The 23105-nt window shown below is 39.7% G+C and overlaps 5 protein-coding genes and 1 long non-coding RNA gene across 11 annotated transcripts; 2 read left to right on the top strand and 4 right to left on the bottom strand.

The window, feature by feature from the left end:
* Positions 1-258: 258 nt before the first annotated feature.
* Positions 259-5011, bottom strand: LOC124196692 (E3 ubiquitin-protein ligase RNF103-like). Its single transcript, XM_046591859.1, has 2 exons — positions 3892-5011; positions 259-1888 (listed from the first exon to the last, which is right to left on the bottom strand). The coding sequence occupies exons 1-2, from the start codon at positions 4016-4018 to the stop codon at positions 732-734; spliced, it is 1284 nt and encodes a 427-aa protein (XP_046447815.1). The 5' UTR covers positions 4019-5011; the 3' UTR covers positions 259-731.
* Positions 5012-7256: 2245 nt separating this feature from the next.
* LOC124196693 (60S ribosomal protein L21-like) lies at positions 7257-8193 on the bottom strand. 2 transcript variants are annotated; one of them, XM_046591860.1, is made up of 3 exons: positions 8057-8193; positions 7584-7854; positions 7257-7523 (listed from the first exon to the last, which is right to left on the bottom strand). In XM_046591860.1, the coding sequence occupies exons 2-3, from the start codon at positions 7844-7846 to the stop codon at positions 7304-7306; spliced, it is 483 nt and encodes a 160-aa protein (XP_046447816.1). In that variant the 5' UTR covers positions 7847-7854; positions 8057-8193; the 3' UTR covers positions 7257-7303. The 2 variants fall into 2 exon arrangements, with proteins under 2 accessions (XP_046447816.1, XP_046447817.1); XM_046591861.1 differs by lacking the exon at positions 8057-8193 and adding an exon at positions 7977-8023.
* Positions 8194-8523: 330 nt separating this feature from the next.
* On the top strand, positions 8524-9598 carry LOC124198599 (soma ferritin-like). The gene is made up of 3 exons (XM_046594519.1): positions 8524-8831; positions 8956-9180; positions 9242-9598. Exons 1-3 carry the CDS (start codon positions 8733-8735, stop codon positions 9425-9427), a joined length of 510 nt encoding a protein of 169 aa, XP_046450475.1. The 5' UTR covers positions 8524-8732; the 3' UTR covers positions 9428-9598.
* LOC124198600 lies at positions 9498-10048 on the bottom strand. Its single transcript, XR_006876622.1, has 2 exons — positions 9959-10048; positions 9498-9881 (listed from the first exon to the last, which is right to left on the bottom strand). It is a non-coding gene; the product is annotated as an uncharacterized LOC124198600 (long non-coding RNA).
* Positions 9916-11701, top strand: LOC124198598 (UPF0462 protein C4orf33 homolog). 5 transcript variants are annotated; one of them, XM_046594515.1, is made up of 6 exons: positions 9916-10195; positions 10386-10430; positions 10518-10675; positions 10757-10814; positions 10879-11127; positions 11205-11701. In XM_046594515.1, exons 1-6 carry the CDS (start codon positions 10011-10013, stop codon positions 11311-11313), a joined length of 804 nt encoding a protein of 267 aa, XP_046450471.1. In that variant the 5' UTR covers positions 9916-10010; the 3' UTR covers positions 11314-11701. The 5 variants fall into 5 exon arrangements, with proteins under 5 accessions (XP_046450471.1, XP_046450473.1, XP_046450472.1 ...); XM_046594517.1 differs by having other exon boundaries at positions 10062-10230; XM_046594516.1 differs by having other exon boundaries at positions 10063-10230; positions 10380-10430.
* On the bottom strand, positions 11599-20086 carry LOC124198597 (protein KIAA0100-like). Its single transcript, XM_046594513.1, has 28 exons — positions 19976-20086; positions 19792-19918; positions 19522-19728; positions 19278-19462; positions 19083-19212; positions 18881-19018; positions 18693-18819; positions 18524-18630; positions 17940-18460; positions 17766-17881; positions 17546-17682; positions 17176-17473; positions 16946-17118; positions 16524-16871; positions 15894-16469; positions 15641-15830; positions 15107-15578; positions 14863-15047; positions 14213-14799; positions 13304-14154; positions 13017-13244; positions 12808-12955; positions 12649-12742; positions 12376-12581; positions 12172-12312; positions 12028-12099; positions 11859-11963; positions 11599-11774 (listed from the first exon to the last, which is right to left on the bottom strand). Exons 1-28 carry the CDS (start codon positions 20032-20034, stop codon positions 11721-11723), a joined length of 6582 nt encoding a protein of 2193 aa, XP_046450469.1. The 5' UTR covers positions 20035-20086; the 3' UTR covers positions 11599-11720.
* Between the last annotated feature and the right edge of the window lie 3019 nt (positions 20087-23105).

Genomic DNA, 23105 nt, shown 5'->3' with positions numbered 1-23105 from the left:
AGCGCTACCTAGCGTTAAGAAATTATTTATGTCTTGCCATCTATTGGGAAAAGTCGGCCAAAATCAAAATTTTTGGAACAAGAATTCAAAACTGATAACTGCTACACTTATCTTAACCTGAACCTGATGAACCACGATAGTATAGAAATAATCAGTCTTTGGAATCATTTGGACAAGAGATACTGCTAAAAAGCGACAAATAATAATCAGCAAAAAGACAAACATTTCTTTAGTTCAAACAATATTAATGAAAATTTCTGCATGATAAAAAGGTTCGTTTATTTAAAAAAAGAATCAATTACAGTCACAGATCTTCGCTTTATACATAGATAAAATTATTAGAAAGAATGTGAGAATGTATCTCGGATTCTGACTTAAGCAGAAGCAAACCAATTGCTCATGAAGTCAAAAAATTCAAAAGTTGTTACGCAATACTTAAAATTTTATTCGTCCAGTGCTCATTATCACAGACAGAAGTACCTGCCCGAAAAAAAAAATCGCTTCTCAAGAATCTCTTGCGGTGGCATTTGACTTTGATAAATATTTTGACATCGATGAATTGAAGAAATCAATAAGTAATTAAAATAAGACCTCCGTAATGTCTGAACTAAATGATCGTTTTGGTTATGTTAAAATATCCGAAAAGACACACAACTAAGTCAAAATAGAAATCCGAACCGTTAAAGTTAGAATGAAGATGGAAATTTAAACACACACACAATGAGATCACATTAAATAGAAAGGTATTTGTTTTGATAAGCCGGCCATCTGCAAATCGGACAATGATGATTGTCTCGCTGCAGCCAGACCATAATACAATTATGATGAAATTGGTGACCGCACGGTAGACCGCACACGTCAACAGTGACGCGGTATTTGTCCAAGCAAATGGCGCAATCCGCACACGGAATCCACTTCATGGTCGACGGGGGTTGGTCATCATTCCACAGTCTATTTGCAACGGAATGACAATGATCTGCTGCTGCATCGGCGTAAGACTGGGCAGATGAATAATCCAGCCGAGGAGACTCTCCAGCAATGCAGCCTTCAAAACGCCAAACAGGGAGGTATTTCAGGTAATCCGTTGGCACGGTCGGTGTCAGCCACAAATTAGGCAATGCAAGGCGTTCAATTAATTGTTCAACATTTTCGTCAAGTTCAAAATCCATTAAACTGTGAGCCGTGTCGAAGGACAGGGGTCGAAAAAGACAGTCGATCAGTAGCGACCATCGAGAAAGTATTCGTCGTCGGACATTTGTGGCGCCATTGGTAACGTTAGTGGTCACTTGACGAACATCAGTCTCGTTGGCGGTCATGACGTTGTGGTTATCATTCCGGCGTTTCAGTAGATGGACGATCCAGCTCACGGCAAGGTTGTAAATGAAAAAGGTCAATGCCAACAACATCGGGTAGGACTGAAGGGCGATCCATATCTGTTGCATCTGACTGACGGCTGTGGCAAATGGCAACTTCTCAATGTCAATTTCAATGATGTCTGTCACCCTGTCACCTTCAAAATGGGAACAAAGCTGAAAAGCCGCCCAAATTAATCCCCATTTAAGGTTCGACCGGCCTACGCGGTATAAAACGCGCAGTAGAAATCTCCAAGGTTTAGTGCGCCGGCTGAGTACAATGTCCAGGATTGTCAAGGCGTTTATGACCATTGAGCTGAATTTTAGTAAGTCGCTTTTTAATATCACTTGGGCCTTGATTTCGGAGGGTGACGAAGCTAAAAAATCTTCTTTCGTTGGCAAAGCATCGCACCCAAAAGCATCTGGATAGGCGCTCGTCTTTTCTAAACAGGATCCACTGTAGTTGGTTTGGAGTGTGTGAACTAAAAAGGATTTCGTGTCATTCGCTCGAGATGGATACACATTGTCAAGAAAATCTGCATCAATAAAAAAAAGAGAGAAATTATTTTAAATTAATTCACACTGTCATGCTGTCAACAACACCAGGGCTTATAGTTATCGATTACAACACGAAAAATTAATAACTTAAAAAATCACCCAAATTCAAATTGGGCTAGCTAGCTATAAGCGTTGATTGCGCATCTGTTAGCTCTGGTATTTTAAAGCTCTTTTAGATAAGAGAGACTCTAAATTTAATAATTAGAAAAAAATTCAGATATAGAAAAAATCTTAAAATATTCAATTTTAAGTTTAATCAAATTGAACTGAATTTTAAATTTAAAGAAAAAAAAAACGTTTCTGGAAAACCCTATTACGAAATTTCCTTTCGTTGCTGGAACGGACGGACCGACGTATCAGGCCAATGGCCGGAATCATCAGGGTTAGACAAAGAACGCTAAACGATTTTAAGCACAAAAAGGGAGAAAAGTTTGATTAAAAGTAAACCAATTTTACTTACAATTTCGGTGGGAGCTACTCAAAATTTACACGCCTAATTTAGCCCATATCATTCATCAAAAGGACATCACGAAATCAACAGACACGGGAAAGTGAGTCAAATGTCATTTGTTAGAACCAGTTTGGAACTTTCTTCTTTGAGAAGAATGAAACTGAAACTCCCGCCCATGGCAATTCAATCGTAGAATGTCATGTTATATACAATTCATTCCCTATTATGAATCGTTTTTTTGTGTGTCAAGTACAATAAACTTTTACAATTTGCTTCTGAGAGAAAAGTGTATCTAAAATCGCGAAGACAATTCTTTTTTAGATAAAAGATATTGCAGTTATTGCTATTATAAAAAGGTAAATTAAATATATAATCACCCAAAAATGGATTTATCACTATAGGGCATTTTATTAGATGTGAATTTATTCAACTAAGACGATTTCTATAGCAGACGTTTAAGAAGTAGCCAGTCACCAGCCAAGGAGTTGCGTCACGTGCTTTTTGTTAATTTGCTTAGTCATAGTGACCTGAAAAACTGGTAGTTGGTTTTCTCTGCAAGAACGAATGACGCAACTGAATTTCAGTTACCTTCACACCGATAAACTGCGCTATTTCTTAACCACTTTCTTTAAACACGTACACACTTACTGCTAAACATTCCATTACTTTTTAAAACATGAACCGTTTTACATTACGTGTTCAGAGTATGCTACTTATGTTACCGAGTTTCTCCGTATAAAATGTCAAAAGATGTTTGAAGATCGCTGACAATTCTCTTACTTTCACTAATACTATTCCAACCGAATTCCATAGCAATTCGAAATACGCAATTTCGTGATTTCAGATTACACGTATTGAAAATGTCATTTATCTTATTTCAATCGAATTTTACGGGCGATGGAGTGCGACAATCATTCGAAAGAAGACTAGCAACATCTTTTTCTTGAAGAAATGAGAGGGAAAGTCTAAAGAAAACCCCAAACACAAAAGGCCGTGTTGTGAATGCGCCTCGTGTCGGCTCTTTGGACGACCAGGCACAGCAGCAGCGGACGATGAACAGAATTTAGAAATTGGGTCAAGGCTGCTGTTGCTGCTGTTCGACCAAACAGAAAATGTGACAGTAATGTACAAGCACCCTTCCACCGGTTGAGAATTACCAAGAGAAGCCCGAGGAGTAGGGCAGCACATACCACTTTTCCTTTTGCGCGCTTTCTCCCCCGAGCAAGGACCTACTTAATTTCCCAAAAAGGTTCCCAGATATAACCAGCAACCCCCCTCTTCTCTCTCTCTCTCTCTCTCAGATACCTGTTGAAATTTCACTTTCACTTTCGTTTTCAAGCGGCACAGAAAACATTAGTCTTTCGAGTACACACTTGTTTACGGCTAGCTGAAGAAATTCACCTTCGTTCGCAACAGGAGCAATTAATTTAGGAGACGACGCGTGTCATCGAGGAGCACTTTGTTTGAGCGACAATAACATTTTTGCTAATCAAATAAAACTCGGATTAAAAAAAAAAAAATAGACGTTACCAGGGCGATTGCAAACGATGGGTGATTGTTGTTTGCTGGCGAAAACTTGTTGATACCAAGTAACCGAATGGCAATAGGCGAAAATGAAGAAAATTAACAAGAAGCAACGCAGAACTTTCGATGCCATTTCAAATTCGGATCACATTACACTGCGCCGACGACGACACGCACTACATGATCTGCATTCACACTTTGATTCTTGTTTTTAATTCGGCCGGATTCGAAAAAATCCGCACAGGATGACAGGGCTGAAACGACGTTCCCACGCCTATAAGTGGGAATCGATTGACACACAGTCGTCGATCACTGACTGACAAGCAACGACACTTTTGTGTGTGTGTATGCGAAGGAAAAACACACCACGACAGCAGCAAACGTAGGGTTCGAGAGCTGAAACGGTAATGTAAAGCGAGTGCTGGCCGGGCCACGGGCTATGCGAGATACACAAGTGAAAGTTTTCTCTCTATACGAAGGCTGGTAGATCCAGTCTCGACCTCGATTTCCTTTACACAGGTCTCATGCTAGCTAGGGTGGAAATCTTTGTCTCTCGACGGGTGTAGACTAAGCCGACTCTTGCCCGACATCATCTGAATTTATACCCGATCATCACCTGGCCTCACGCTTCTTCCTTGTTGTTGTGGAACAAAAAAATACCCTTTAGCTCCTCCTAGAGACCCTCTGGCCATGAGAGGTACTTCCCTCGGTTTGCCTTTGGTTGGAATGTACCAAAATAACAGACCAATTGATTGCCATATAGGAAAAAAAAGAGGAAATCTTGAAACAGTCCTTGAGGGATCTTTATTTGTTGTTGGCACACCTGAATTAAAAAAACAACAAGTTTCGAAGAATAAAATAACCTGGCCCCAACGGGTTAGACTTTTTCCCTGAGGACTGTCGACCTCTGAGGGTACCTGTATAGCACATTTTCTAAAAAAAAATTAGTTTGTTTTAAATTTCGAACTTTCAAAATTTCTTTTTCTAAACTTGTTTTTGCTCCTAAACTTGTTTAGCAGAGGAATACGATTGAGGGCTTAGAAAAAGGTGATTTTTTGTTCACTTAAGCTGAAAAGATAAACGAGAGTGTGGCAGCTCTAGAGTGAAATCAAGTCGAGAAAGAACTGACGTGAGTGGACAACAGATCGTTACTTCTCTTAAATGTCTTGAGTGCGTGTGTCGTCGGTTTCCCTCTTTCAAATCGACAGTTGCCTTTTTTCTACGCAAATTTTGGTTGCCAAATTTTATTGAAAATTCAAGGTTATCAACAAACCACACGTTGCATCTTTACCGGGTTAGTCACAGACGTGGAAATACCGAAATTCACGCGCATTGCCAAGCACAGTATTTAAAAGAAGAATTAAACTTAACATTTTCGATTCAACAGGTGCCTAGTAATATCGCATATGTTTTAATGGGTTTGCTGAAAGTGTACAACAAATAGCGCGCATAAAAAAACAAATAGTAAACGTTAGACGCCTGTTAGACGCCTGAAAGTTGAAACGCATTGCATCATTCCTTACTTAACGGAACTCAGAAAGCACAACGGGACGGATAGTGAAGCAATCAGCAAACGTCTTTGTTCAACTTGCCAAAATATATCTTACGTAAAACTGTTAAGTTAAAAAAAAAATCTTTACTATTACTAAAAAGAATCTTCAAAAAGATTACTCTTTAATTTGTACAAAATGACGACACTCTATCACGACTTGTCTAAAAAGATGAAAAAAAAAACATTCCGTTTCAAAGTCTTAACGTGAAATGGCTTTCATATTGCGGGGATTTTTGAGAAGTAAGGGAAAGGCCGATGTAAAGGAAAAAGGAACTGAAAAAGACCGAAAGGCAGTACCGAATTGGAAATGTTACAAAACAAGAAGCCATATTTTGGTAAATGATGTAACAGTGCACGAGTACAAATACCCGTTGTCTTTCATGTCATATGCGACCGACTAAATTTGCATTCAATGGAGCCACAAATTCAACGATTCGAATATGCAAACATGACAACCGCAAAGGCAAGAGAAATTTAGGCGCAACTTTTGGGTTTCTTAATTATTCTCGGTTGACAAAATTCGGATATCTTACTATTTACTTTGTAAATGATATCTAACAATACAGACACAATAAAGTTAAAATTTTTCCTATAATGTGCGACTGACTAAATTTGCATGCATTCAAACCCCCAATTCGAATATGTGCAAATATGAAAACCCCAAAGGCAAGAGAAATTTATGCGCAACTTTTTAATTACTATTGGTTGCCAAAATTCGAATATGCTACTTCGCATTTATACAAAATGGAAAATAACATAAAACTCAATCGGCCAGTAAGAAGATAGCTTTGAGGTGGGAGATAGGTTCGCCTGCAGTCTAAAACCAACAATAGAAAATATAAAAATTTCTTTCATTCTCCCTTAACGCAACATTAACGATATCGCGTACCATAAACTAATTTTCACATCCTTAACCACGCTCTAACAAATTATGTAATTCGAGATTGCCACACAAGCAATTTCTATTTCAACCGACGTAGGCTTCTAACACATTAACTAGTCTGATTGCCGCGTATGTACACTAACACGTTTACGAGTTAATATACTCGGCCCAACAGAAATCTAGATCATACTTCCAATAAAAGAAACAAAACGATTGTCGATAGCCACAAAACTCGGTTTAGCACCGTAGTGCCACTCGAATGACATAACAATTGCGGATCAATTTTATTGTGGGAAACTACGCTTTATATTTGGTGCAGTCTATAGGCGCTCTAAATTGGAAAGCGTTTGTCGACCCTTTCTACGCATGAAACAGCTTACACATAAATATGTATGAATGATTTACCTTTGAGAAGTAGTAGGATGAGTGATGACTTGATGTTACAGGCCTAAGGTTGTCTCAGGTATAAACTTAGGATGTAGCTTTACCGTTGCGAAAATAGCAAATGATGATTACACGCAAAAAGGTTGCCAATTTATCGTTAATTCCTGAAATAAATATTTTAAAATATGATTAATACTTTTACTATTTCTCTCGAGTATGTGTTACGTGTGGCATTAGGGGTTCCTGTACTTTTCAACACCCCACCACAAAAAAACAGAATGAAAAATAAAATAATTACTTTGAAGCTGAAGATGTACAATTCTTTAGATAGAATCTGGTCAATTTTTTCAGTTCATCAATAGCAATAACCAACATCAAGTTGGTAATCACATCGACGAAGTCTGGATCATAGAAATGAACGAAAACCCAAATGCTTGACCAAGAATTTACTACCACCTACACACTCGTCGGCTGTTACCGTATCGTCGTCACGACTAACCACCAAGTGCATTAGGTCTACTTTAATACACTAAAACTAGAAGAAAAATAAAGTTGAGGTCCATCCACTTTTATTTGAAGTTCAGGCTTAAGATGTACAATTAAGCAATAAACTCGTAGGGAATGGGAGCAAGGAAAACTGGCTCATTGTTCTTGGTGGAGACGAAATGAGCTGGTCTTGGCTGGGCAGGTAGACGCTTAACATTCACCTTGATGCCCTTTTCTTTAGCTTCCTTCTTCAGCTTCTCGTTGGTCTTCACTCTGGTCAAGAAGTCTTGACGGCACTTGGAGTGGTTGATGTGTTCCACACGAACATTGATTCTGTCAACAAGAAGAAACTGTTAATTAACGTACCACATGTGACATACTAGGGATGCATACCTCTTAGGCAAGATCTTTCCACGAACTTGTTTGTTGACAATGATGCCAACAGCGTGTTGTGTGACGTTGAAAACCCTACCAGTCTTGCCGTGGTAGAATTTGAATGGCATACCCTTCTGGAAGGCACCATTGCCCTTGATGTCGACAATATCTCCCTTCTTGTACACCTTCAAGAAAGTTGACAGGGGTTCAACACCATGCTCCTTGAATTTCTTGGAGAACAAATGACGAGTACCACGACGATAACCTTTGGAGTTCACCATTTTTTAATCTAAAATGACACAAGATTGAAAATGTAACCACGCCGGCAATCAACACTGTACAGATACATTTAAAAAACGTTAAAACTATGCAAAAAAGTTACAAATAATTACTCAGAAAGATAAATCTTACAAAAGTGAAGTACTCAACAAAAGCTTATTAAGGGCAAATTCAATTCAAAGACTAAAAACTAAAACGAGAGATCTTTATACCTTGCTACACGAGGATGGCAGAAGAGCAAAGAAAGGAGTCAGATAAAATGGCTGCTTCGTTGAGTAGAGGAAATGCGCGCTTGACAATTTAGAAGTAAATCTCGTTTGAATTTCGTCATCTAATTTAGAAACATATTGAATGAAAAAAAAACTTATTTTTAGATAATTTGGTTTATTTCTAATTCCTTTTGGATTTGTTTAAGTTTATTATTATATTTATGTTTCTGTAGGCAACATGGGCATTTGGCTTTGGGCATAGAATGAGGCGCCAATTTGGAATTTTTGTTTTTTTTATCATCGATATTGTTTTCTAGTTTTCACTAATGACAGTACTACTTGGGTAATTTTGATTCCTCGTTCTATATTCATAATTTTAAAGTAATCTAAAGAAGGGAAAAATAAAAAATTATGTTTTTCTATTGTAAAAATAAATTCTGTTTCCATGGCGACCAATCAACTTGCACAGATGGCGCTAGTGTCTACTGCGAATTTCCTTCTGCAAATACCGCAGAGAACAACTCAGTCTTCAGATTTGTTTTTGCTATTCCCATTACTTACCCATTGTCCAGCCTCACCAGTGCGTGATCGGACATTTTCTCATAATCAACTGTTGAAACATTGGCTGCTCAACATATTTTTTGCATATTTAAATTTACAAAAAATAAAAACGAAGAAAATGTCGAAGTGCCGTCAGAACTACCATGATGAAACCGAAGCTGGGATTAACAAGCAGATCAATATTGAATTGTTTGCTCATTATTCCTATTTGGCGTTGGTAACGATCGAAATTACATAATATTTTTTATCGCAGCAATGTGAAGCTGTCTTATGTCAGCTGTACAAACAATGTTAAAACATAACAATTGTTTGTATTAACTTGATGGAATATCTGTTTTTAGGCTGCTTTCTATGATCGTGATGATGTAGCTCTTAAGGGATTCTCAAAGTTCTTTATGGATTCTGCTAAAGAAGAACATGAACATGCTGACAAATTCATTAAGTACCAACACTTGCGTGGAGGAAAAGTTGTATTTCAACCCATTGACCGCCCTGCACAGGATAGTTGGGATACTACACTTGCTGCCATGGAATACGCTCTCAATATGGAAAAGCAAGTGAACCAGGTAATCACTTAATTATTTTAAACTCTAATAATTTTTATATATTTAACTTCTTTTTCTTAAGGCTCTGTTGGATTTACATAAAGTGGCTTCTAGTCACAATGATTCCCATCTGACAAATTTCTTGGAAGAAGAATATCTCAAAGAGCAGGCTGAATCCATGAATAAGTTAGCGAAGATGGTTACTAATTTGCAGCGTGTCGGAGAAGGCCTGGGTGTCTACGTTTTCGATAAAGATTTGCAAGAATGATTTAATATCATTGCAGAATGCTATATGCAGTTTTGAATGCAATAGTAGCATGTGGTGTTGGCTGTTTATGCCCTTTGCCAATTAAGCTCTTACTGGCAATATGTATCTTTCATTTATATTCTCGTTTTCTTTTACTTCGAATATTACGGAAATAAAAGCGGATTAATCAAGTGTCTCTTTTTACATTGTAGCACCCTATCTCTAAAAAATGCAGCAATAATCAGTTAAAACAAACAAATGTAAAGGGCTAAACCTAATGAACGACTAGAAAGAAGCATGAAGATATAGAATACAACGAATTTCGTCTAGATTCTAGATAAAATTTAAAAAAAATATATATTTATACCTTTGTTTTCAGCAAGGTAAATATTCCTAAAGCCAGTTTTTAGCAAATTTTGCGCGGTGCGTAGAAGAAGTAAAACGGTATTCGTGATATACCGTGCATTATAATTTCCTACATTATGCATAACAGGTTTAGGTAAAAGGTTAGAAGCCGTGCAGTTTAAATGAAAGGACTGGAGTTGCATATACTTCGTTTGTTACCTCCCTCGCCTCAAGGAATAATGGGTGGGCTTCTAACCAAATGAATTTTGTTGTTGTAGGATCGAAATATAAATTTCTGTCGCTACATTATTGCTTTTACTTTGACATCAAGCGCTTCGCGAAGAACGTAATAATTTCTCTCGCTAGTGGAGCTGCTTTAAATAAGACATTTTTCTTTGTGTTACGTGGACCATGGTTTTCAAAGCAAAACCCGCGAGTCGTCTGGTACGTCACATCCTTATAAGTTTTCTGCTATTCGGGTATGCTCTCTCGTTTTCTAGTCCTGTTGGTTAGGCATTACGCATTAGGTGACATTTAAGAAGTACTTTGTTTTACATTGTCGTCAGTAAAAACTGAATTAGATATAACTTGGGCTGACTTTAAAATAATAATTATTTTTATTTTTTACTTTTAGGACCAGCCTTTCACTTGCAATGAGACTTTCAATAGAACGAACTTGGTAATACCATACCTGATACCTATGAGTAAATTGCTGTATTACTGCAAGGGTGTTGTTAAAATAATAAAGGCTTATAATGTATTTTAGGGATGACCAACCTCTCACTCATCGACCTGCCACTATTGAACTGCGATCGCTCAATGACGAGAGCTTCCAAATGGATGTCGAAGGAAAGTTTTTCAACGATCCTCAAAATCCAGGTGGTGCCGCGGGTGAACCCTTCATGGGTCTTTGGGACTTTGAAGGTTCAAACAGATTTAAAATATAATTCTTGTGCATCAATCTTATGTTATTAAACATAAACTATTACATTTAACCATTTTTAGTCATAGAATTGTTCTTGGCAAACGACGCGAATCAGTACGTCGAAATTGAAGTTGGACCGTGAGTTTAAAGCATGACATTGAATTATTTATGCAAAGATTTTATAGTTAATTACATCAAATAGGTGGGGCCAACATATAGTTTTGTTGTTAAATGGCGTTCACAAAGCGATCCGTCATAGTTTACCCTTGGATTATAAAGTTGTCGAACGTACGGAAACTGGTAGCTGGCAAGGTCGAGCCATCATTCCAGCCGCTTACTTACCACCGAACGTAACAAAAATCAACGCTTATGCTATACATGGAAGTGGTGCTAACCGAACATACGAAGCCCTCTATCCTGTTCCTCAAGGACGGTTTGAAAATCCTGATTTGTAAGTAAAAAAAAAAAATAGTAGTCCAACTCCTTTCAAGCCGTAGTTATTCACACAAATGTTACTTTTTTTAAAAGTCACCGTCTAGACTTTTTCCGCCCAGCTAAAATATCCGAACTGCTTCAAAAACCTGTCACTTCACTTTCGCCTATTTGGATCGAGTCCATAAATGCAGCTAAGAATTGAAGAACTTCCATCAAGCCACCAAACAGCAAATAATATTTTAAAATCTGAATATTATTGCCATTTCGGTTTAAAATCTTTACGAATTAATAATACGTACTCAGTCTCAGCGAACCAACAAGTGTCACACGATGACTGTCGTAATTACAAGAGAAACATTTGTATTGTTAATTAATGAAGAAAAAGCCTATCAATCAATATTTGTTCAGTAGTAACCAAGTAGTGACAAATGTTGGAATGCTAGTAACCAAATAGAAATAAACAAGTAGTAGAGCATTACTAAAATAATGTGGGTCAAATTTCACTTTATTTCTCAGTAAGCTGATTAATTCCCCATTACCCCAATAACTTAAGCGCTTGCATTTCCAATAAATCAAAATTAAAAATAAAACACGAACCAAAACGTTGCATCATTTCGATGGTTTCCAGAATCCGCCTCTCTTACTCGAACGTGCATCACCGGGCTACATTTGACAACGAAGGAAAAAAATAGAATTATTAGGTAAACCAACTAGTCAATCGTCTCCTTTTTGTCTAAATCCTCTCACCATTGACAGTCCACCCAAAAGTAGACGCGCTTTGTCTTCTTCCTGTGGTGTTCCACCCTCCTCGACATGGGAACGAGGTCGAATTTGAAGTTTTTGCTTTATTGCCTTTGAGAAAAATTAAATCAAATTGAATTGCAGTTCATTTCTGTAAAATTTTTCGCTCTCGCACCTGTGAGAGAAGAACGCGCTTAGAATCATTTTTCATGGCCAAAAATAAATCAAGCCAGGTCCAAGTAACGTTCTGTTATAATCACGTAATAATAATTATTAACGTAAAATAATCTATTAATAATTATTATTAATAGTTTCCTACGTGGTACTCGAGAGTGGGAACAACCAAGAAGAATTCGTGTACGTCTTCGATGTTCTTCTCTTTACCTCCTTTATAAGAAACTTTGACCGGGACTTCGGGAATTTTGATGTAGATGAACAATTTATTCTTCTCGGCTCTTTCCTGAAGAATTGCTTTAAAATTAAAAATGTGTTCGTTTTTAATAACGTAAAAACCAGTGCAAACCTTCATTTTCTCCACATCATCTTCAATTGGAACGTAAAAACTCGACTCTTTGCCTCGTTTAGTCTTGTTAACATTGCTGAAATGCTTGCCTCCTCCTTTGCGCGCCACGGATGATTCTGAATGCTCACCCTCGCCGTCCAAAGTTTCAGGATCCTTTTCGGGGAAGCAGAATCGCATCATCGTTTTGAAAAACTGGTACGTCATGGCTGTAAAACGTTAGAAAATGTCATTAGAATTTTTTGTACGATCAATTCCGTTTGACTTCTTATTTACCGAATGTGAAAGGAACGACATTCACTTCAAAAATCTCTTTGATACAGATACCTCCCACGGGAGCTTTATCTCTTGAAAACATACGGACAGCCACCTGTAAGCAAATAAGGTAAAACAGTTAGTTTTTAAAGGAACTAAAATAATCAAGGAATAATCAACCTGTCGATCCACTGGCATATTGCGGTTCAACTCAGTTGGAACGATAACTTGTTTGTAGATTTGGTTGGGAAGAAGGTTAGCTAAGCTGACGTAACCAATTTCCAGCGAATGCTCACACGCATCATCACTTTTGGACAATTTGTTGTACCTAAATAAATAGAGTCCTTTAGAACAGAAACGATAATAAATAATCTAATAATCTGACGAACAGAAAATTTGTGAGCACGACGTCTGCAATTCCAAGTTGGCCGTCGGCTTCTGTGAGTCGCCACTGAGCGTGTTTGAAGTTAATTTGACTTGTCCGAACTGTGGTGACATTACTGCCTTGTCGAGCGGCTTGAAGGCGTTGATGGGCTGTTAACTGAGCTTCTTTCAGACAAGATACCATCATCGCCAGCTCTTCGTTTGCCGCATTCAATTGCTCTTTACATTCATATCTAAAACACAAGATAAATGAGATTATTAAACTCTATCACAGAAAAAAGTCACAACTTACACTTTGCGTTCCAACGAGTCAAATTCGGCTATAAACTGAGCATTTGAGGGATCTTCTGCTAAGGCTCGCTGGAGCATGAAAGTATCTTTCTCCAGGCGTCTTAGCTGAGAAATCAAGGAACGCAGTTGATTTTGAATTTGTTGAACGGGTCGTCTTTGATCCTCAGTGCTGGACAACTGCAACTGAAAGCGCAGTCGCTGCAATCGTTCACTGGCCTCTTTTCGATGGGGTTCGACATGCAGCAATAGGTTATTAATGACGTCCAGTAGCATCTCATATTGGAGTGAGTTGGTGCAGATATTCAAATCGTGATGCGTCAGAGTAAATGAATCGACAGGTTGCTCCCGCTGTGCCCACAAATCCATCACATCGTCGTTTGGTGGAGGGGGAATGTCCATGAGTCCTTCTAGATCGTGATCAAGATCAAGATCCAGCGTGTTCTGTCCGTAGCTGACAAACAAAATCTCGCAATTACAACGGGAAACGATCCTTTGCAGTTGAAGGGCTGAAGAGTCACATCCGCCAACCGTTTCAGAGATGACGCCTCCGACGCTCTGTCCGCTTCCGACCATGTCAGGCAGACAATCAAGCGAAGATAACACTTGACTTTCTGCTCTAGCGGCGCTGCCAATATGATCCGTACTGAGCCAAAGAATATTCTCGTCAAGGGCATCTTGTTCTCCCGCACTGATGGTTGCAAAGTACTGCATCCCGTCAAGCGAACAGTTCCATGAAGTTTTGGAGACTAAGCTCCTATCACGCCACACGGGAGGATGAAGTCTTTGCAGAATTTTGGCATGAGCAGCTGCCAATATGATGTATCCTTTGGTTTCGCATCCTTTCAACAAAACCTAAACCAAGAAATTCGATTTCAACTCAATTACTAAGTATGTACAAAAAATCAATCACCTGACTATTAACCAACTCAATTAGCCAGTTTAGGTGGACTCCTTCCTGGCCTTCACTAGTACTAGTTCCGGTAACAGCTGGTCGGCTGCCAGTAGAACTAAGGTCTTCACTAAATACAACGTTTCGATGGTCGGCCAAGAGTTGCTGCAGCATAGAATCTGCTACAGGTGTTGAAGGTGCAGTTGGGGTCGCTGTGGAATTGGTGCTCGAAGCACTGGGTGTTGGTTGGGCACCTTCTGCAGAAATACGAGCGGAAGATCTTGGCTTCATGGGTGAAACGCTGGATTCGGGCATCCTGAGGAGTTTCATCACCTCGGATGAAAGATTTTTCTTAAGCACTTGCGCTTTGACCCAAGAATCGTACAATGCAAAAGCCACTTGACGGTTACTCTTGGTCCACGCGGCTCTTAAATCTTGGACCACCAACCGATGTGTCGGTACAATGGAAGCTGTTCCAGGAGCTACAAAAGGCGGTGTCAGGACCGCTTCGCGTCCGTAAGAGACTCGTTGGACACTCAAAAAGTAAAATTTTTCCACCGGTTGACGTAAGGACACGTTAAGCTCGGCGTTATCATCACTATCAGACCCTATAAATTTAAGAATAGAATTACTTCAAAGTTTGATTGTATAGTTAGCCAAAGGAAACCAACCAAGGGCACTTTGAAGCCAAACTTCCGCTTCATTGAGTTCACAGTTAAGGAAGACAATAGACCAGTCAGCTCTCGGACGGTGCTTGAGTCCGTCTTCCAGGGCGACTAGGCGTAAAGCATGTTCGGAACTAAGTGTTAAACGTCCACAAATAAGCTCGAACCCGCGTTGCATTGATGCGGACATCCTAAAAGGAAAACAAGTTAACTTAACGAAGTTGAATTGTTATTAGACACCATGGCATACCAATAGTAGATATGGAAGCGATGAAGGCTCAAAGCCAAACGAACTGCCTTATAATGTCGTGAAAGCTGACCTTTTCGCGGTTTGGTGTTATTAAACAACGACCCCCGTCGTGTCGGTCTTGAAACACCCGAAAGGATGAACTTCAGGTTCTCGAACCATCGTAAAGTGGAACCGTAAACAAGGGCATGCACTTCTGCTGCGCTACTACTAATTGAACTACTGCCACTAGCTTTAGTTTCTAAGGAAACTGCCATTGTCACACTTTGCGATCTAAAAGCACGATAGGAATCGTGCTCCTGATTGCTCGAATATTCTGGAATTCGATCGGGAGCGCAGGGTTGTACAGCGAGATGTTCGTTGGGATCGGCCAAACAATGCCAGGTCAACCCGATGGTCAGCTTCAATCGAGGTAAATGCAAAAGACGACAATCATCATATTTGGAAGCCGTTCGGACATAGACGTTGAATTCGCCTAAAAGCAACAACTAAAATTAATTAATTTTGAAAGTCGATGAATAAAAAGCTATTCAATACCTTTTAGGATAAAATTGGCATTAGTCCAATCCATTGCCAAATCGGTCCAAGTTAGCTCCATCTCTTCAGTGGTATTATAAGGATCAAGTGATGTGTGGAGTAGTAGAGTTAATTGTTGAACAGACAACGTAACTCGACCGTGGAGGAGTAGACGAATTTTATCCCAAAAAGGCAAAGCTGGACTAGGATCCTATTCGTAGGGAAAACGTAAATTTAATGTTTATCATTATTAACATTTCTTATTAATTTTTACCTTTGAAGGAGGTGAAACGAAATCCCATGCTAGATTGCATTGGGCTATCACTGGCTCCCAACAAGCACCGTAGGCCAGACGCCAGCTCTCAGCGTCACAAGAAAAATCATGGTAAAATTTCAGTTGGTTCATTCCACGTTCGATCTGTACATCACTCCAGGGGGCCGCTACAGAAACAGTACAGGTTCGTCGAGCTCGCCAGGAAGACTGTTGTTCAGCTCCGGCTAGTCGACCAAAGAGCAGCAATTCGTGAATGTCGAGAAGCGGTTGCGGGAAATCTCGAAGTAAAAATCGCCATCGATGACATGTTGCGCGGACTGCACGACACCACAGCGTAATAAAATCTATTTCTTCATCAGGCCAGGGGCTGTCAGGATCCATCTCCTGGATATTGCGGACGACATTGGCGTAACCGTGGAAAGATGGATCGGCTAAAGCCATCAAATCAACTTGCTCCATTTCCCATCGGAACAGAGCCGTTCTCATCGGCCTCGCCTCGTACATGCGTTGCGCTCGCTGAACAAATATCTCAACATTTCGGCCTCCCAGATTTGCATACAGCTCATCAATTTTACCCTATGAACGAACTGTTATTAGCTGAAACTTGTGCAGGTTTATTAGGAGACTTACTTGCGTCAGAAGTGGGTGCGTTCTTCGGAGTTCTTCAATTTTAGCGTCCAACATACGCTTACGTTTGAGACTCTCACGAAATTCATCTTCGCGCAGTTCGTAGTTATCACGGAGCTTGACTTCAAATGGGTCGTCACAGAGCACCATAGAAAATAGTGCAACTGACAGACGAACGTCACGATAAAGTGGCTCTATTTGTCCAGGAAGCCGAGGCTTTTTGTGCAGCGATTTTAGCCACTTGAAGACGCTGACCATCTCCTGTTGGCAGGCTTCGGAAAACTGGTAACGGTAGGGGAAGCAAACGCGCAAATGGGCAATGCTGACCAGCCCACATTTGTTTGTGGCAGCCTTTATTATGTAATGTAATCAAAGTTAAATAACAATTCTCACGAAGAAAATATCAGTTTTACGGAAATAAGTACCTCGCAATCGAAACTGATTCTTTCCTGTTTGAGATCAAGATCGTTATCAGCTAGCTTCCAATTCAATCCTTCAGCTTCAATGATGGAATGCCCGTCGAAAAGTAATGCGCAGCGTGGCAAATTCAACTCGAAACTAGTTCTTGGATGACCGTTGACCATTGCTCGTGAATCATCTACAAAGACATTAAAATAAATTCTGAAGACCTTTAATATTTTACCATTGAAGATACCAGCTTGAAATTGAATAGTATGGGTGGGCGAAAGTACTGCGCAGATGGTTGTTTTGTGTTTGAGGGATACGGTCCAGCTTTGTTTGGTTTCTTGTTCAGAATCTTTGACAGTTGGTAATTTGACAGGTTTGGATTGGTTAAAACGGTCCCGGAAAGTTTTCCATTCTTCTATCACTTGTAGAACGGCCATGTGCAGGCGAGTATCCCAGTTAAGGCCCAACTGATCAACGTCAATAGTCCCAGACTTGGTCGACTTACGCAACGATAATTGCAGTCGTGCAAATTCAAGGTTTCCTTTCTTCTCGTTGAAATTCAACGGACAAATGTTGAACTATTAAGCATTTAAAAAAGTGTAAGAAATTGACATCACCTTGATTTCAAAAGATTTTGCGCAACTAAATGGAGCTCCTGGAACTATAAAGAGACCTTTAAGCCCTTCGATAGAGACGACAGTCTTGTCCGGTTGATGATCGGCAGCCAAGGAATCAACTCGTAACATTAGGGCACCTAAAAACAGAGCAATAAAAATAAATAGGTTACTTTAGACAACAAGGTAAAAGAAGCGTCTAAGTAGGAAATAAGGTAATTACTTTCTTTCTTCATCAGTAAAAAAATATTAGCACTGGCGACCGTTAAGGAATGCGAAACGCGCATCGGAGATTTCTCTTCTTCTGCTAATGGTTTCACATTTGATTGCGGCAGACCACTAAAAGGAATTAAAAATTAGAACAAGTACAGATAAGTCATGTGTTGTCCGTATATACTTGCGAATGGCAAAAATCGTTTCCATGAGATTTGGTGACCATTCAAACCGAAGGACGTCCAACAGCAACTGGCTGTGAATAGAATCGCTCATACCAAGGACTCCTAATCGCCTCTCCATTTTGCCAATGATCAGCCCAACGTAAATGGGAGAATTCCAGAAGTGAACCTTCTTTTGCCCAGGGTCGGAAGGCGTTCTGTTTCCTAAACAGCACCATACAGTTTCGCCTTCGAACTCACAACTCAACCCACCCGTTGCCGGGTGATCGACTAGCTGAAGTTGAACGTGTGTAACGCCACTCCGTAACGGCAAAGCGTCTTGAAATAACGCTACCGCGGAAAGATCCCAAACTTCGAAATTGAGTGTGAGCGGGGCTTGACGAGAAGATTCATTTTTCACACCAGAACTGGGTTTTTTCTTCTTGTACGGAATCAAACTGAGCCAAGGTAAAAGTTCGGCGTTTGAATAAACTATTGCGATGCGATTAGCATTCACTGTTGAATCGATATTGCCAGAAAAAACCTGTTGATTAAAGTTAAGTATCAATGTTTTATGCGACAAGAAAACTATAAAACTTGTATAGACCTGAATGGTTGCGTCCAGTTCACTCAAACTAAACCATCGCCCGGATTTAGTCTCAGAGTATAACATCTGAGTGTGTAGCTTAACGTTGGTGTCAAACATATTGTCCCCTGTAGAGACCAGATAGCTTTAAAAGATTTAAAAGTGATAATTTATCATACAACAGTCGTACCGCTTCTAATGTCTAAAGAAGTATCTGCAGTTATTTCCAACAAATTTAAAGTAGTAGTTACGAAAGTAGATTCGTCCTCATGTCTGTACAATTTGATTTCGGTGCCAGTAACGTTGAATTCGCATTTCTAGCAAAGCAAAATTAGGAACGGAAGCACTTGACTACGGTTTTTATATAAGAAAACTTACTCGGGGAAAATAGAGTGACCAATTTGGCGACTGGTGCCTTTCTTGAGGTGCATCATCTTGCACGCTTTTTGCCTCAAAAGCCTTGACAAGTCTGTCATTAATGGACAATTTTGGGTTGGAAATATTTAGCATTAATTTCTAAAATAAATTAATTTGAACAATTAAGAATACACAACACCATAATTATTCAAAATACACTTACCGTGATGGCCGGTAAAACTGGGTCAACGTGAATTTCTGTTTGAACTCCAACTGAAAATTCTGCTAAACAAGGCTGCCAAGTTTTCGTTCGTGATTCGGCAAATTGTGATTGCTGGTTGACCTTTCCATCTCTAGATTGATATAGTGTTAAATCAGTTATGGTGATTTGGTATTACTACAAAGAAAAATAGCTAACCTTTCAGTAGTAGCTACGGTCTGAAGAAGTCGACATGAAAACACATCTATCAGACCACAGAGTGCAATCTGTGAGCGTGGTAAAATGCTTCCGTCTAAACTCAGATTGTTAACAGAAGCATGGACCAACTTGTTGTTGTTCAACTGGGCTACTATAGTCACATTGCTTATGGAGACGCACATAAACTAACAATTAAAAAGAGAGGTTTAATTTATTTGATCTCAAAACTAACATTTCCACCTACCTGAACAAATGATGTCAGAATGGGTAAAATTTTTTCAAGCAGATTAACTCTATTTGATTCAACTGGGTTTGGAATAGTGGCTTGAAGTGATGTATTGCTGTTAACACTGCAATCTCTTGTGAATCGGACATCTTCAATCAACAACCCCAGTAGCCTCTTGGTATCAGCATTTACTAGTGATGAGGTTAATCTCACTTTATCAATGTGCTGTAAAGAGAAAAAGTCATGAATACCATAAAGACTGTGCAAAAATAAATAGTAAATACTTACAACAGTGAAATTTTTGAACAAAAAATAAGTATTTTGTACAGAAGGTGGAAGTAGGGCGACTTGCCCTAGACGGACTTCGATTTTTAGTTTATGCGTGAAAATTAAGTTGAGAGCATACAGTAGAAGACTACAGAAAAAGAAAAATTTAGCATTACAATTTTGTTAAACCAAAAATTGTTCTTACCGTTTAAAAAGGAAAAAAAGAATGACAAGAAACAGAATAAACCATTGCAGGCTACCCATTTTGTTTATTTACAAAAGTCAGTCCGTCACTTCGTCTGTATTTAACAGGCTCAATTGCGCTGCGTTGCCAAATGTTGCCAACGAGTACTACGGCGTTATAGTTTTTTTATTTATATTTTTTTTTTATTTGTTTAATTTATCAAGTTTGGTGATAGCATAAATAAAATTAATAAAAAATGTATTTTCACGCAATGTTACATACATGATTGTTTTACACAAGCACGAAAGGGAACCATGGAGGGAGGGGGAATAGAACCCGGAAACCACCGGAGGAGACAAGAGACTTAATGACTAACTACACTGCGTGCCATAACCATTAGACTATGGTTGCACACACTATTTAGATTGGACGTTCATTTTAAACACGAATAAATAATTAAACTATCTGAAAGAAATGCTTCGTGCTTCTTTTGACTTTTGAATTTACAACTTTTATTCAATTCAAATCCATTAGAAAGTCACAGGTATGTATAAGCTTAGCAATTCTACCGCTAGATGTACTATAATATGTTTGCTAATATGGCAAATAATGCCACCGACAACCACGGATTGAAATTCAAAGGAGTTCCAGCACAAAGGGGACAACTGGGTTTGAATTGGGGAGAATTCCATCTGTAGTCGGATCCTCTACCATCGACGTTCTAACTAAGATAAGTAGAATTTTGTAAACAAGGCAATACCACTGATCACCTGTGGCAATTTGAATTAAAAGAAAATGTTGACGCGTTTCAAATGACAGGAAATTAAATAGGATCCTTTCCTAGGAAATTAAATAGGGTTGGTATTGCCAACTCAAGCCAAAGACATCAACCAGCAACAAGTTCGTTTGAAACGGAAATCTTTTTGTGCTACCTCGCCACCTCAATCACTCACCGCCGTCACTTATAGATCCTTTCCTGTACGCTTCTGATGAGACTTTTTCTTATGATGACGATGCTTCTTGTCAGTCTTAGCATCAGCCGGTTCTTCGGGAATAGAAATTGGTGTCCTGTTTCTCCCTAAACCTACCACCGATCCAACACCCGACAACACCGATCCAACACCAAACAACACCGACCTACCGGCGGACAGCGCAGTCGAACCGATTCCCACCACAGCGCGTTTTAGTAGTCCCGGACGGACGGGTTCCTCGGGCTTTTCAGGTTTCTCTTCAGAGTGTTGCGGTCTAGGCAAAAGACTGTCAGAATGACGCCGTCTCTTGTCGCGTCGCCTCCTTACCTTCCGGGTACCAGCGGCTTCCGTCTCCAACCGAGATTCGATTGTCCGAGTAGAAGGTAAAATCTCAACAGCCTCTCGTATTGGATCCAGATCGGCCTCTGGGTTTGGTGCAATCTCATTTTCATCCGGTACTGCTGCTTCAGTCACAATCTCCTTTGTTATCTTTTGGACATGGGGTGTTTCCGGTATTTCAGCATCCAGGTCAGATTTCTCTGGGGATTCTGGTGCTTGGCGATCCTCATCAACTTCGACCTGGTCCTGGACATCCAACTTCTTTTCATCCGGTTTTTCTTCAGAATCGTTTCCTGCGATAAATTCCTCATCCGGTTGGTCAGGTAAGACAGCATTTTCTGCCATCGGTTGAGCAGTTTCTGTTGGCATAGGGTGAGAATGACCTGTGGCACTTTCCTTCTTTTCCGGTTCTGAGGTAATGACTTTTTCAATGGATGCCTCATCCTGGACATCCGTCTGCTTCTCATCCGGTTTTTCTTCCGCTTCATTTCCTGCAATCGATTTCTCATCCGGTTCCGGTTTCTTGGAATGCCAAATTGGATCGATCATCGAATGCCACATTCGGTTTGCCAATCCGGGATGGTCGGGTAAGTCAGCGTTGTGGACATCTTCTTCTTCGGGTCCAATTTTCTTCAGGGAACGAGACGTAGTCATCTCTTTGTGAGCATCCACTTGTTGATGAATTGCCTTTTCAGTCAAATTAAACTCCTGCAGCTCAGCCTTTTCTTCCGCATCCAAATGTTTTATGCTTTTTACATTCCTGACAGGAAGGCGTTTTTGGGGCACTACTGGGATCGACGGTTTCTGAGTGGTGCTGGGAGGAGCAGGTTTGGCTCGGAATTGCTTTTTGCTCGTGATACTGTCAACATTTTTCTTCTTGTCGGGTAAAGGAACTGTTTCAGGGGATGTTTTATTGTGCGGGTGTAAAATCGGGTCGATCAACGAGTGCCACATTTGGTTTACAAGTCCGGGAGCGTTGGCTTTCTTGGCCACTTCAATCTTTGTTATCTTAGGAATCTTGAACGGTGGGTAAAGCTCGTCATTGTGGCTGCGGGAAACAGGGTTGGCTTTGAAAGGTTTCAAATCTGTCCCGCCCGTATTCTTAGCGTCAGATTTATTGGCCATTACAGTCTTGCTTTTCTTAGGAGTTTGGTAAGGCACGTTATAGTGACTGCTGGGAACAGGGTTGGCTTTGAATGGTTTCGGTTTCAAATCTGTCAAGTCAGTCTTCTTAATAGCGCTTGTCAATTCAGGTTTCGGGGAAAAAGACCAATCACGTGGATGGATCTTTTTGTTCAAATGAGTTGGTAATGGACGGATAGTCTGGGATTTGGGAATGGCGGCCGTGATGGAAGTCGAGCCAAATCCTTGAAAACGGAATCCAACTTTGGGCATTTGTGGGGCCCCATAAGCCATTGTGGAATTAGCTGGTACTAAATGGATTTTATCCGGATTCAAAGTTGTTGGTTTGGTCGCATTGACTGTTGGTTTTGCCATTTTGACCGTTCTCCTGTTGTCAATGGTTGATTTGACTAACGGAAATTCTTTTTTCGTTCCGGGAAGTTTTCGAATTGGTTGAGTATTCATTCCCGTTTTTTGAGTTCGTATTCGTAGGTTAATACAGAACGTATGATTAAAGTAGGTGGAGAGCCCCCTCCTTATATCCTAGTAGCCTACCTAGCTATCCCAAAATTGCATCAGCAAACCCCTGTTACCACTGATTTTGCTCCATTTTTTAATTAATTGTTTAACGAAAATTGTTTTAAATTAGATAATATAAACACTTGCTATTTTAGCATTAATGTTCAATCATAATTAAAATAATTAATCATTTCAAACTT

This window comes from Daphnia pulex, chromosome 7, assembly GCF_021134715.1.
Source record: "Daphnia pulex isolate KAP4 chromosome 7, ASM2113471v1".
Classification (NCBI taxonomy): domain Eukaryota; kingdom Metazoa; phylum Arthropoda; class Branchiopoda; order Diplostraca; family Daphniidae; genus Daphnia; species Daphnia pulex.
Note: the sequence above shows the minus strand (reverse complement) of the source record. Positions and strands in the feature narration are given on the sequence as shown.